This window comes from Elephantulus edwardii, unplaced genomic scaffold (genome assembly GCF_000299155.1).
Source record: "Elephantulus edwardii isolate Elephantulus edwardi_28Jun2011 unplaced genomic scaffold, EleEdw1.0 scaffold00283, whole genome shotgun sequence".
Lineage (NCBI taxonomy): Eukaryota > Metazoa > Chordata > Mammalia > Macroscelidea > Macroscelididae > Elephantulus > Elephantulus edwardii.
In genome coordinates, this window is record NW_006400033.1 from 3,004,016 (window position 1) to 3,019,106 (window position 15,091).

General features: G+C 40.9%; 1 protein-coding gene across 1 annotated transcript in view; it reads right to left on the reverse strand.

The window, feature by feature from the left end:
• The window catches only part of DNAH6 (dynein, axonemal, heavy chain 6), a 383,600-nt gene that overhangs the window by 230,418 nt on the left and 138,091 nt on the right, over positions 1-15,091 (reverse strand). The window contains exons 29-32 of the mRNA XM_006900399.1: positions 14,942-15,079; positions 12,657-12,824; positions 6,730-6,878; positions 5,199-5,306 (exon numbers count right to left, since the gene is read on the reverse strand). Of these exons, the coding sequence (XP_006900461.1) occupies positions 5,199-5,306; positions 6,730-6,878; positions 12,657-12,824; positions 14,942-15,079 (563 nt within the window). The remainder of the gene's footprint in view (positions 1-5,198; positions 5,307-6,729; positions 6,879-12,656; positions 12,825-14,941; positions 15,080-15,091) is intronic.

The window sequence follows — 15,091 nt, forward strand, 5'->3', positions numbered from 1 at the left end:
TTTACCTTGAACTTGCATATGAGTAGTTGGTGGTCTGTTCCACAATCAGCTCCTGGCCTAGTTTTCACAGCTGATATTGAGCTTCTCCAGCGATTTTTTCTACAGATGTAATCTATCTGATTCCTATGCATACCATCAGGTGAAATCCATGTGTATAATCTATGTTTATGTCTCTTAAAAAACGTATTTGCAATTAATAGGTCATTGATTGTGCAAAATTCAATCATTCTATCCCCAGCTTCATTTCTGTCACCAAGTCCATGTTTTCCAACTACTGATTCTTCTTCCCTGTTCCCAACTTTTGCGTTCCAGTTGCCCATTATTATCAATGCATCTTGATTGCATGTTCAATCTATCTCTGCCTATAAGAGTTGATAGAAATCATCTATTTCTTCTTCTTTGGCTCTGTTCAGGTAGTTAGAATTAAAAAGAGGTCTCTTGATAAGGCATCTGAGTAGAATAAAGTGGAGTGACTGATGAAAGAGTCTGATGATAAAGTGAGAAAAGATAATAAGGTAATGAGGCTAATAATAAAGCTATGTGTAGTAATTCAAATTAAAGATATTTTTATAGTCATGAAAGAGGGAGTAGTATAGTAGTGTGGGAAATGATTTTTTAACATTGTAGTAAATTCAAGTTTTCGAGGTAATCTAGGCCATAAGCATTTCATACTACAACTAGGAGGGATAGGCCAATTGAGGTTTCATAAGCCTCAAATACTAAGAGAATAATAGGTATTATGGTTAGGAGAGCAAAATTTTAAAATTTTTTAAGTGGTTCTGAGGATAAATAATATAATATTATGCCTTCTAGACATAATGTTGTTGTTAATTGCCTTTGAGTTGAGAACAACTCATAGTGACCCTATGAACAAAAGGCCTGAAGCCATAAGAATATCTATCTGTGTTTCATTTGACATTCATCAAAGTTCATTGAGTTTCCAGAGGCATGTTGTTTAGGAAGTGGATGCCACTCTTGCTTCTCTAGACATAACAGGGAAGATATAATGTGAGAGCAGTATATTAGGAAGCCCATCAACAAAATGTCAGTATCAAGCTGCTGCTCAAAACCAAAGTGGTGATTTGACGTAAAGTGGAATTTGAGTTGACGGATAAAGCATACAGTTGGAAAGGTTGAGCCAATCATTACATGCAGACGGTGGAATCCTGTGGCTATGAAGAATGTTGAACTGTAGACTCCGTCTGAAATAGTATAGGATGATTCATAGTACTCAGATGCTTGTAGAAGGGTATAATAAACCCCTAATAGAAGCCAACGCTAAAAGAAGAAATCAAGAAATCAAAGAGCTGAATAGGAAATTCAAAAGGCAGCATGGGACGACAAAGAAAGATACTATAATGAAATGTGCAGAGAGCTGGGTTCAGAAAATCCTGAACTCACTCAATGTTTCTTAAGCTGAAGGAATTAAAAAACAAATTCAAGCAATGGGTGGCAATACTTAAAGATACTTCGGGTAGAATGTTAAATGATCCAAGAAGCATTAAAAGAAGATGGAAGGATTGCACAGAGTCAGTGTATAAGATGGAATTGGCTGACACAGAAGGATTTCATGAAATAACATATGAGCAAGAGCCTGTGGTGATGAAGGAAGAAGTTCAAGTAGCTCTGAAGGAATTGACAAAAAACAGGGCTCCAGGAGTTGACGGCATACCAACTGACATATTTCAACAAACAGATGATGCCCTGGATGTGCTCATTAAGTTGTGCCAAGAAATCTGGAAGACAGCCAGCTGGCCAACTGACTGGAAAAGATCGATATTTATTGCCATTCCAAAGAAAGGTGACCCAACAGAGTATGGAAATTATCAAACAATTATCAGACTAATATTACATGCAAGCAAGATTCTGCTGAAATTTATCCAAAAAAACGATTGGAGCAATGTCAACAGAAAACTGCCAGATGCACAGGATGGATTTAGAAGAAATCATTGTACTAGGGATAGCTAATGTTAGATGGATCTTGGCAGAAAGCAGAGAGTGCCAGAGGAATGTCCATCTGTGCCACATTGACTATGTAAAGGCTTTTGACTGTGTGGATCATAACAAGCTATGGCTGACTCTGAGAAGAACAGGAATAATAGGGATTAAAGGAATGGAAGTACCTTGAGAAAGGAAATGAGCTAAAGAGGCTTGGGAAGTCTATAATGGGAAGTCTATAATGTCATTATAGACTTCCTGAAGCCTATAATGACAGCTCCAGCTCACAGTGGGATTGTTATGCCTAAATTTATTGATAGTTGTATAGTAGGGGTGTATGAGTATTTTAAGTCCTAATAGTTTTGTCGAGCAAATGAATAAAATTACAGATGAGTATGAGGGATCATGCTCAATCTTTAATATTATGTATAAATATAGTTTGCTTTAAAATTTGGTTGATTAATCATCGCTGAATAAAGGTTTAACCAATATTGATAAGGCATTTGGGTTGTGGAAACAGTATGTCTGGGAAAGCGATGATCAGGATTACAATGGGCAAACCTGCTATTGTATTTAACGTTCTTATATGAAAACAGAGAAATTAAAGTTAATAACATAATTCCAAACAAAACAAATAATAGAAGAGGTTAATAAAGTAGGTGAGAGATTTCAAGAAACTTCTCAAAGATGCAAAGCAGATGGAAGAAAGATCCCTTGGTATAATAAAGAAAAGGGCAATATGGATCTATAACACAAGACATTGGCACGAGTGAGGAAGCTCTGGGAGACTGTAGGGAGTTTTGTTGCTAATCCAAAGATATAAAGGTACACTGTTCAAATCCACTAGCTGCTCTGAGAATTAAAGATAGACAAGCTCATCCCAGCCAGTTTACAGCCTCTGCACTTACCTGAAGGGTTCGGTTCTGATTTATGGCAATGGGAAAGATGATGAGAGGAGATGATGGCACTAGCTGAGACCTTGTGTTGCTTGACAAGAGAGAGGAATTATCACTAATGGGAGATCTGCATGTATGTGTATTTGTGCTCACATGTGTGTGTGTAAACCCCATCTGTGGTAACGGAAAGCATCACTAATCAAAGGAGATGACAGATCCTTGTCCCAGATAAACTATCACCTCTTTCTATAGTTACTGTATTTAAAAATAAGTTACAATTGTTTTTGTTGAGTACTGTCAAGCTGGAATGACCCATAGCTGACCCTCCAGCAGGTTTTCAGAGGCAGTAAATCATAAGGCGGGGAGACTACCTATCTTTCTTCCATGGAGCAGCTGGCAGATTTGAACAGTGGACCTTTGTGTCAGCAATGCAATGTCTTACCACTAAGCCAAATGGCAAGTAGAGTATATTCAAAATGAGCCATCAAAAAGGATAAATAAAATACAAGTGAAAATTTATAGTCCCAAAAGAAAGACATTTCTCTCATAGGAACTGTCTCATAAGACTAAGCTGAAAGATGGAAGGAAAGTATGGAGGTCAGGCAAGAGGAGGCATGTCAATAGGAAAACCTGCTGAGTGCTATCATTGGGACACAGAGTGCCTTGCATTCCAAAGGGCAAAGGGGACTTCAGATGTCCCTGCTGCTTACAGCATGGAAGGATTATTGGCTTTATTGTAGTGGCTTGGACAAACTCTCCCGTCTCAGAAAAGAAGCATTGTTATTGTGTGTGTGTGGTCAAGTTCAAACCGACTCATAACTGACCTTCTAGGAGTTTTCAGAGGCAGTAAACTACAGGGGAGGAGATTATCTATCTATCTCCCACAGAGCAACTGGTGGATTTAAACCACATGCTTTACCTTGGCAGGAGCTCTGGTGGCATAGTGGCAAGAATCTGCACTGCAATCCTGAAGGCACACAGTTCAAGGCCACCAGCTGCTCTGCTGGAGAAGGATAGGCAATCTCTTGTGCGATTAACTGCCTCTGAAAATCTGCTGAAGGGTCAGTTCTGGGTTGGTTCCGACTCTACAGTACTCAACAACAACAAAAACAACAGTAACAGGCGACTTTAAGTATTTGCTGCAGAAGGTAAAAGATTGTTGCTTTCAATATGGATTGCATCTCAACATAAAAAAACCAAAGATAACCCTCACAACAGGCAGTATCATAATAGATGAAGAAAAGATTGAGGTTGTTAATGATTTTATCTTGCTTGGATCCCAATCAACACCCTTGACACCAGTAGTAAGCAAATCAAAAGATGAGTTGCATTGGGAAAATCTGCTGTTAACAATCTCTTCTGTGCTAAAGAGCAATGATGTCAGTCTAGATACTAAGGTGCACCTGATACAGGCCATAGTCTTCTTCCTTGCTTGCTATGCTTCTTAGAGCTGGACAATGAATAAAGATGACAAAAGAAGAATCAATGTTTTTGAGTTGTGGTGCTGGAGAAGAATATAGAACATACTATGGACTGTAAAGAGAACAAGTAGGTCTCTCCTAGAGAGAGTAAAACCAGTTTGCTTCTTGGAAGCAAGGATTCTGAAGCTCTATCTCACAGTCTGGGCATGTCACCAGGAGGGACCATTCCTTGGAGAAGGACACCATGCTTGGAAGGATAGAAGAGGAAGACCCTGGATGAGATGGAATGACAGAGTGAAGTTGGCCCAGGATAAGGCAAGGTCACTATGGGTTGTAGTTGACTTGACGGCACATAACAACAACAACAACAGACTACCCGAAGCCATCTTGCACCTAGATACTTTGCTGATGATCATCTTTGCTGGACAACACATCACACAGACCTCCTCTTGGTACACAGGTCAAATATATTTAGTTTGTTCTAAGCAATAGCCCAAAGCTTATACAGGTGTCAAATTAAATCACATCCTCAAATTAAATAACTCAAGCAGTTTCTTTTAGATCAGGAACAGTAAACCAGACACTAATTTGCATAGCAGCACACAAACTTTTTTCAGTGAAAGTAGACAAATCATATTGATTTTTCTTACAGTCATTCATACACATTTAACAACACTTCCATTGATTAATGTAATTAATGAATCACGATTATTCAAATCACCAATATTGTGTATTGCCTTTCCTTGTCAAAATACAAATGAACTAATGTTAAAATTTTAGACTTTGTTTTAAACTACAAGTCAGAGTCACTCACTGACACCTAACTACAACAACAACAAAATGAAAAGATGATAAAGTTATTAGGAGCAGAGATCACTGAACATCAGAATCTCCTTTACTTCTACACAAAAGCTATTTTATTCAATAGGGTCAAGAAAATCACCTGAAGAGAAGCGCGTCATCTGTGAGGAATTTTGGCAAGTTGGAATCTCGCAAAGCTCTTATCAACACGACCTCTTCACTTAGGTTTGGGTTCTCTCTCTTTAAAGACCTAAATGCAAAGGAATGCTTCAGATGATAGGCTCACAAATAGGGTTAAACATGGTTTCCCAAACCTGGAGGCCATGGACTCGGTTTACAGAAAGTTGTGGGGCCACCCTCCACCCATGCAGATTCCTACCTTCCTTGAAGGGATTAACAAGGCTCTCTTCTGACCACTCCCTGCCTACCTCAGACTTTATCCAACCTGCATTTGCACTTCTCCACATCCATCTTGATGCTTCATATTCTTGTGACTTTCTTTCCTCTCTGCTGTGCTCTTTTTGATAGTTTATTCTCTGATCTTTTGTTTTTCCTTAAAAATCCAGTCCATTTACTTCCTCTTCTAGAAAATTCCTCTACTTCTATTCTCAGAGAACCTTGGCCACAATTTGTCTCTGCCCCTGTCATAGAGCATCCAACATGGCTGCTCATTTGTCTCTCACTGGTATGTAGTTGTGTTCTTTGAGCAAAAATGTATTGGATGGGTGAGGAGGTGTGTGTGTGTAGGGGATTAATCATGGGGGTTGTACAATTTGATGGGTGGTGAGGGAAATAGGGAGGATCTGGTGTGAAAAACAATGTATTTAAATTTTGTAAATAAACTAATATAAAAAAAAATTTAAGAAAGAAAAAAAAACACATACAAATATATTGGAATCCTTTAGTAAACCATAAATGGCAAGTCTGTAAAAAAGGAGAAATCCTTCTTCAGGAGGTTAAAAACAAGAGCAGAAGGCAGAGACAGGGAAGATCTGTGCAGAGTCCAGTGATAGAGAGGGATCCTGACCACACAAAAACTGAGCCAGGGAGGCAGAGCAGGAGGTCTAGAGAGAAAACTAGATGGCCTCAGGAAGTCTGAACAAACTGAAGCTCCAGGGACAGAAATTATAAAGTGAAAAGTTAGAGTGTGAAATAGGGAAACCTCTTGCTGTGCTAGAAACTTAGGTTGGCCTTCGATAATTCTGTCAAACAGAGGCAAGGTCCATGACTTGAACCTGAGTGGAGATGAAATGAAGAACTGGCATTTCTTTCAACAGACAAGGCTTCATTGTGCAGGTAACATGTGTGACTTACTTTCTTTAATATGAATAACAACCCGGGTACCTTCTAACTATAGCTATCCTCTCCTATGGCGTAAAAGGCTTTCATGCACTTGAACTTGATGAGTTCTTGGGGGAAGGAGACGTAGTTAAAGTCTTCTCAGGACCCGGGTTTAATCTGAGGATATCTATTTTGGGTCTCACCATGGGATGAGAGATCCCTCCACACACAGTGGTGTGGGGTGTGAAGTTGAGAATGAGAACAGGAGCAGAAGTTAACATTGATTGATCACTTACCACACACCAGGCATTGTTCTGACAGCCTCTGTGAAGTTCTCATTTAATGCATCGATTACATGACTCGGTATTTGTTTTTCCCACTTGGTTTCTTACCCAGCCATAACCAGTACAGACTTCACGGCTCTCATGCCAAAGTCGTAGTGGTCCTGCTGAGAGAGCTGCTCGCTGCACAGTTTATACATCTGCGTCATTTTTCTTGCCAATATTTTACTGGACTCAAATCCCTCAGAATATAAAATTACCTAGAACAGCAAAGTATAATGCATTGATATTTGATAGACTATGATAGTCAATCTATAAAATTAGCATAATATTAACATATTTAAAATTTGCTTTAACATTGCACCTTTCTAAGTTGTTATATCATTTAGCAAAAGATTACAAATATTAAGACCGAAGGCAGGTGATTTTCTTTGCTGCTACAGGGTGGAAGATGAAATATTGATGGGGACCCAAGGACGCTGATTCTGCTTTGTATCTCTTGATGAAGATGTGGTATTGGTCACATTTGGCTTAAGAAGCAGCAGAGCCCAATATTTGAAAATGTTCCTATTATGGAAGCAAAATGGCATTATGAGACCTGAGTGCAAAAGGCCCATGCTGTGGGAAGGACTGAGCTTCTCTGATCTGACAGGAACACCCCACTGTGAGCAGTATCAATGATAGCAATGTGCTCCTCTCAGTTGTCTGGAGCTAAGGGAAATGTTACAAGGATTTTAGTGTCTCTCACGCTCTAGAACCACGGGAGTGTAAAACCATGCTGGTATGACTCATAGTGGGCTGTGAACAACAGATCTGAACCCTGTCCTGTCCCGCGCCATCTTTACAGTCTCTGACACACTCAAGCCCATTGCCATAGTCACTGTGTCAATTCACTTGGTTGAGGGTCTTCCTCTCTTTTATCCAGGGGCTGCCAAAAAAAAAAAACCAAACCTAAGAGATATGTCTTGGAGAAGGTGCAGCTAGAGAGCTCCTTGTAGACAAAGATGATGAAGCTTCATCTCACATATTCTGGGCATGTTGCTAGGAGGGGTTATTCCTTGGAGAGGGACACCATGCTTGGAAAGGTGGAGGGACAGTGAAAGAGAGGAAGATCCTCTATCAAGTGGATTGACTTAACTTGGCAGCACCTATCCTAATAACAACAGTGCTCTAGAAGGTCTCCAGGTGGACAAACTGTGTTCAACAACTAACCTAAAAGCTGGTGGTTTGAACCCAGTTGTTTCATGGAAGAAAGGCAGCAATCCACCCCCCCCCCCCATCTTATTACCATAAGTGGGAACTGACTCTTCAGCAATGGGTTTAGATTTTTGTTTGTTTTTTATTTTCATCTGTCCTATGAGGCTATTCTGTTTCTGATAAATTTCTATATTCTTGGTTAAATAAATTGGAAGACACCTAGTGCCTTTGACAGTGAAGGTGGGCATAAAGTTGCCTCCATTCGTCATTACCAGAAATACTGCCGCTGGACTATAATTCAGTATCTCAAATGATTCAGAGATTTCTTACTGGTGTCTGTTTGTTTGTTTTTGTTGTTGTGTGCCATCTAGTTGGAACTGACTCATGGTTGGCCCTCCAGTAGGTTTTCAGAGGCAGTTTAATCACATAGGAGGAGAATGTCCATCTTCTATGGAGCAGCTGGTGGATTCACACTGTGTGCCTTTGAGTTGGCCGCCAGGCCACAGAGCTCCTGTTTTGTTTACTGCCCTATTACTATGATTAGTACAGCACTGCGTATACAATAAGGGATAAAAACATTTATTGATGACAGATCCCAATTTATGCAACTTGTAACAACAATAGGAATAGTTTCAGATGATTTTTAAGTTCTCCAATTAATTCCTGAGTCATACAGCAATAGGATACAACACAGAAAAAGTGTAAAATGGTGTAAAATGATGAACTGGGCTCTAAACTAGCTTTTATTTCTATCAGTTTGGGGACAATAAGCTGGTAAATAATTTATTTCTCCCTGCCCACAGGGAGAGTCAAGAGTGATGGTACCATCTTGTTTACTTGTCCATCACCCCACTGGGTCCAAATGGGATTTTGAGGGGCCATGAAAACCTTCAAGTATTAAGTTAATAAAAGTCTTAATTTTTCCAATAATAGCATTTGAAACAGCCTATTCAGTTCTTCATCAGGGAGCTCTAGTTGCCTAGTGGTTAAGAAGCTACATTGCAATCTCAAAGGCATGAATTCAAATCCATGATCTGCTTCATGAAAGAATGATGGACAATCTCCTCCCATTTGCTGCCTCTGAAAACCCGCTGAGGGAGTAAGCTATGAGTCAGTTTTTTACTCAACAGCATACAAAAATGACAACAACACTCTATTCTTAAGCAATTGTTTTATTTCCTATGGAATAATATTTAAAATTCATTGTCATCAAAGAATATTATTTTTAGATATATTTGCATACATTGGGAAAGTCAGCTGTCAGGGACTCCTCCAGAGTGCTGAAGAGCAATGATATCAGGCTGGAGATTAAGGTGCACTTGATCCGGGCTATAGTATTTGCAATTGCTATGCATCAGAGACCAGGACAGTGACTAGGGATGACAGAAAGAAAATTGATTCCTTTGAGCTGTGGTTCTGGAGAAGAGTGTTCAATATACCATTGACTGCTAGGAGAACAAACAGGTTTGTCTTGGAGAGGGTGAAGCTGGGCTGCTCCTTGGAGTCAAGAATTCTGAAGGTTCATCTGACATATGAAGCTTCGTCTGACCTATTTGGGGCATGTTGCAAGGTGGAATCAGTCCTTGGAGAGGGACATCATGTTTGGGAGAGTGGAGGGACAGTGCAGAAGAGGAAGACCCTTGTTGATATGGATCGATTCAGTGACTGGGGTAGTGAGAGTAGGTAGGTGTGTTGGAAACAGTGAGGTTGGCACAGGATAGAGCAGGGTTTAGGGCTCTTGTATGTAGGGTCGCTATGAGTTGCAAGAGACTTGATGGCACGTAACAACAACGTCTGCCTATAAGCATAAAGTCAACTCGGGCTGTTTTTTTAACAACCACATGAAGTGCCCTTTTGTTTGTGCTTTCTGAGAAATTCCCTCTGACAATGGTTGTGTCCCCTGTTGTGAACGGGGCCTTGAACTCAAGGAGTGTTTCTGGAGTGCTGACAATGTCCTGCATTTGGATCTTGGTGGTGACATATGTGAGAATTAGTTGAACTGTATCTTTATGAACTATACATAAATTACACCTCAATAAAAAATGATAGGAAAACTATACGCAAAATTTAAATATATTGGCTCATAGATAGTATTAGGGAAGAACCAATTTAATACAAAAAGACTCAGACAGATGCAGAAAGAGAAAATACAAACAAAAATGAATGGATGACTGTTGTTGCTGTTATTCGAGTTGCCTGTGACTCATGGCGACCCTATGTACAACAGCCCTAAACCCTGCTTTATCCTGTGTCAATCTTATCATCTCTGACGCACCCACCCCTATTAACCCAGTCACTGAATCAATCCATCTCATTGAGGATCTTCCTCTCCTGCGCTGTCCCTCTTCCCTCCCAAGCATGATGTCCCTCTCCAAGGACTGGTCCCTCCTTGCAACATGCCCAAAGTATGTCAGATGAAGTTTCAGAATCCTTGCCTCCAAGGAGCAAACTGGCTTCACCCTCTCCAGGAAACCTGTTCGTTCTCTTAGCAGTCCATGGTATATTCAATACTCATTTTTTAAAACTAAGTAAGGGAGCCTGGTGGCAAGAAGTTGCACTGCAATCCTGCAATCCCAAAGGCACGTGGTTCAAATCCACCAGATGCTCCGCTGGAGAAGGAGGGGCATTCTCCTCCTGTGTCATTTGGATCTGACTTGATGGTACACAACAATAAACAAACTAACTAAGGAGTCCTGGTGGTGCATTGGCTAAATGCTCAGCTTAGGGTGACAGGTTTGAATCCATGAGCCGCTCCACACGACAAAGATGTGAGAGAGTCTAATTCTATAAAGACTACAGCCTTTGCTCACCTTTTCTACTCTGTAGGGTCACTAAACTCTGTCCTTCAGGATCACTATGAATTAAGATTGACGTAATGGCATACAGTAGGAATAACATTTTTTTTACAAATTTACAAACCAGTTTCCTACATCACAGTGATTGTATACTGAGCAAATTATTTGAGAAGTTGGACTCCATGAAGAAGAATGTGGCATCAAAATTAGAGACATACTCATCAATAATGTTTGTTATGCAGAGGACAGATACAATTGTTCTTGCTGGAAGTGAGGAGGACATGGTCACTTGCTATAGTAGGTTAAACTTCAGCCTTCAATATGGATTGCATTTCAACACCAAGAAAACAAAAATCTTCACCACTGGAATGATAGGCAACCATATGATAAATGAAGAAAAGGATGAAATTGTCGATGACTTCCTCTTACTTGGATTGACAATCAAAAGAGTTGGTAACTACAGTCAGGAGATCAGGAGATGTATTGCACTGGGAAAGTCTGTAGTCAAGGACCTCTCTAAATTATTGAAGAGCAATGATGTCAGTTTGAGGATTAAGATGTGTCTGATTCAGGCCATCATCTTTTTAATCACTTGTTATGCATCTGAGAGGTGGACAATAAATAAGGATGACAAAAGAAGAATTGATGCCTTGGAACTGTGATGCTGGAAAAGAGTATTGAACATACCATGGACTGCCAAAAGAACAAACAGATGTATCTAGGAGAAGGTGCAGAAAGAGTGCTCTTTGGAGACAAAGATGATAGAGCTTCATCTCACATACTTTGACTATGTTGCTGGGGTAGGGCTGCTCCTTAGAGAGGGATATCATTTTGGGAAAGTGGAGAGAGGGAGTAAAAGAGGAAGACCCTCAATCAGGTGGACTGATACAGTGACAGGTGCAAGGGGCTTGAGTGTGTCAGAGATGTGAGGGATGGCACAGGATAGGACAGGGTTCTGATCTGTTGTTCAGAGGGCTGTTATGAGTTGCACTCATCTTGAGGATACTTAATAACAATACCAAGAACATCACAGTGATTAATAATACTTTTACTCAATATCCCTTGGTTTTAATCTGTCATTACGGGTAAAGAGCAGTAATAAAACACACTATTTTTAGACCTATCTCAGACATTTTAATTCTTAGACATGAATAAATCTCAACAAAATGGTTGGTTAAAATTATTCATTCCCGTGTAGAGGTCTGCTGTCCACTCGGTTCTGACTGATAGTAACCCCATGAACAACACAAAGCACTGCCCTGTCCTGGGCCATCCTCACAATGCTTGAGACCAGCATTTGAGTGATATGTCTGTCCATCTTACTGAGGGCCTTCCTTTCTTTTGCTGACCCTCCACTTAATTAAGCATGATGTCCTTCTCCAAAGACTGGTCTCCCCTGATAACATGCTCAACGTTTGTGAGATAATGTCTTGCCATACTTGATTTTAAGGAACGTTCTAGCTGGACTACTTCCAATAATGACTTGTTTATATGGCAGTCCATGGTATATCTTCACCAGCATTATAAAATCAAAGACATCACTTTTTTTTTCAGTCTTCCTTCTTCACTGTCTAGCGAGCACAGCTTCAATCAGGTGTACCTTGGCCTTCAAAGTGACATCTTTGTTTTCTAAACACAGAGCTCACAATAGACTTGCCCAGTGGGATACATCTTTTGACTTTTTGACTATTGCTTCCATGGATGCTGACTGTGGATTCAAGCTGAAACCTGTCCACCTTCGGTGACCCTGATGCCATTTGAAATATTGATGATGTAGATCCAGCATTGCAGCCACATACAATCCACCACAGCATGGCAAACTAACAGACAAGAGGTGGATTAAGGAGACGGCAGCAAAGAAAATCACAAAAGCACCCATAAGAACAAAACCCAAACATGGATCAAAATGTTCTTCATGGTAACAATCATATTTAGGCCTAACCAATAGTTTAAAGCCTAAACTGGGGTGCAAAGAAAAGTTTCTACCTCGATAAAATCCACAATAAGCAGGCTTAAGTTTTTAGTGCTGTGTAATTTGATGCTCACCTCTGCAATCAAGGCGTAATTCGGAACCATCATTGCAAATGGTCTGAACAGGGCTTTCAGGTTATCGGGCAATTCAGTTCTGCCTGCATAGCCGGGATTCATTGTGATGAAGGCTGCACAAGTCATCACCAGCTTTATCTCACGTCCTTCAAACATGAATCTAGAGAGCTGTTTAGAGGAAAGAGGAAGTGTAAAGTAGTAGTTCTCACAAACCAAAAGCCAAATTTACTGCTGTCAAGTCACCTCTCACTCATAGGGACCTTCCTTCAGTTTCTGAAGCTGCAAGCTTTTGCAGGAGACTGTCCATCTTTCAACCCTGGGTCAAATGGTGGATTTGAACCAGTGACCTTTCAGTTAGCAGCACAAACACATTAGGCACTACACCATCAGAGTGCCTTAACACTTGTCCAGGCATTGGTAAATCCTTCCATGTAGATGGCGACATATACAAGGCTCATGTAAATGTGCAGTCAAGCACAGGACAGGGACTGTGTCTCCCTTAGCTGTTCTGCCTGCTCCTGTTCTCTCATGAGCTCAGCGATTCCTGCCCTTGGCTGCCTAGGAATGCCTGTGGGGCAATTCTACTCTGTCACGTTCGATGCTTGAGAGTTCCTATTGACTTGACAGACCTACCCACGACAGGCCGAGCTGAGAGCCATGATGGAGGCAATGGAGCCCAGGAGCAGCATCATTAGAGAAATCTAGTGAAAGAAGTCAATGCCGAAGGCAAGACTAAGAGAGGTGATGAGGAAAAACAGAAGACGGAGGACAGGGGGACCGTGTATGCGCGCGCACGTGTGTGTGTGTGTGTGTGTACGTGCAAAGTTCCCTGAGGGCAGGGACTGCATCTCACAGGCTTTTGTATCACCATGTCCCAGTGCAGTTTCTGGCAGGCAGCCATTTCTCTGCTTGGATGAGGAGTTAATCAGCCCAATTATGTCTTGTTGCTTGTTCCGCTCACTCACAGAAGGCCAAAGGCAGCATTGTCCTTCCTAAGATGCAACATGCTGTAAGTAAATTGTTGTTCTTGGTCACCAAGTTGGCCTCTGACTGTGTGACTGAAGTTGTGGATCTGAATGTTATGATTAGTAGGCTTGTCAGCAGCTGATATTTGGAAGTAGATCCTCAAATTTCTTATCTAGTCCTTCTTAGCCAGGAAGCTCTGCTCAACATTGAAACCTGTTCAACACTGTTAGGTCCAGACAGGGGGCCAAGAGGGAGAATGAAGAAGTCAAAGAATATTCAGGTCAATAAGAAGAGTGAACGGCCTCACCCACCTGGCCAAACTAACAGATGAACCATAAATCACAGTAGAATGTCCTTCCCTTCCTTTCCTGAAGACCTTGTTTTAAAAACCCTCCCCAATACACTCAAAGGGTGACTTCCTCCTGCATCTTCAGAATGAGGAACCTTGCCCAGGAGCTCCCCTAATAAAGATGCTTTTAAGCTTGCTTGCTTTCTTGTTCTCGGATCTCTTCCTTAAATCTGTAGCCTAGCAAGTATCTGCTGTTGATTACCTTTGAATTGAGCACAATTCATAGCAACCCTATGAACAAAAAGTCTCAAGTCCCTCTACAACTATAGACACTTATCAAATTCATAGTTTCTGGAGGTTTGTTATTTAGGAAGTGGATGCCACTCCTGCAACATAAAAGTCTCCACTGACACACAGGTGGTGGCTATTCAGGAGGTGCACTGACAAGGGATTAAACCCAAGTTTTTCTCACCAAAGCCGAGGATTCTAATCCAGAGCTACCCATGTACTCCAGGGAAGTAAACCAAACCAAGCCACTGTCACTGAGTCAACGTCAACTCATGGTTTGAAACTCAGTTGGATTACTGAAGCTCTAAATATTTTTTAAATTTTATTTTATTAAATTTAATGAACATTTACAGAGATTTTGGATTTTCATTCATACATTGTTGCACTTTTTTCCTTACCCCGGCCCCAGTTCACTCCTCTCTTTGAAAAGCAAAAGATAAACTTCTTTGCTGGTTATACAATCCTCCTGACCCTGCCCCGGCCCCGCCCCACCCCAAATGCACTCCACTATACCCACTATACAACCTTAATTCTGGATTCCTGTGATAATCATAATATGCTATCATATATCACTTTTAAACTGTTCTCTCCCTCATCTGTTTCAATCTTAATGGGAGTAGACCGATTCCTCCTTCTCCCAGAGAGCAGCTGGTGGATTCAAACCACTGACCGCCTTCCAGTCAGTAGACCAGCAAGTAATACAAAACTTCTAAAAAGCAACTCCCAGAACAGTCTGCCCTACCTTTGCGGCCTTGGCATTCCTAATGGTAATGAGCTGCTGTGCGATGACTGATAACACTTCTATGTCAATTCGATTAAACTCATCAAAGCAGCACCAGGTACCCGACTGGGCCAAACCACTGAAGAAACGCCCCATCATCTGAAATCACAA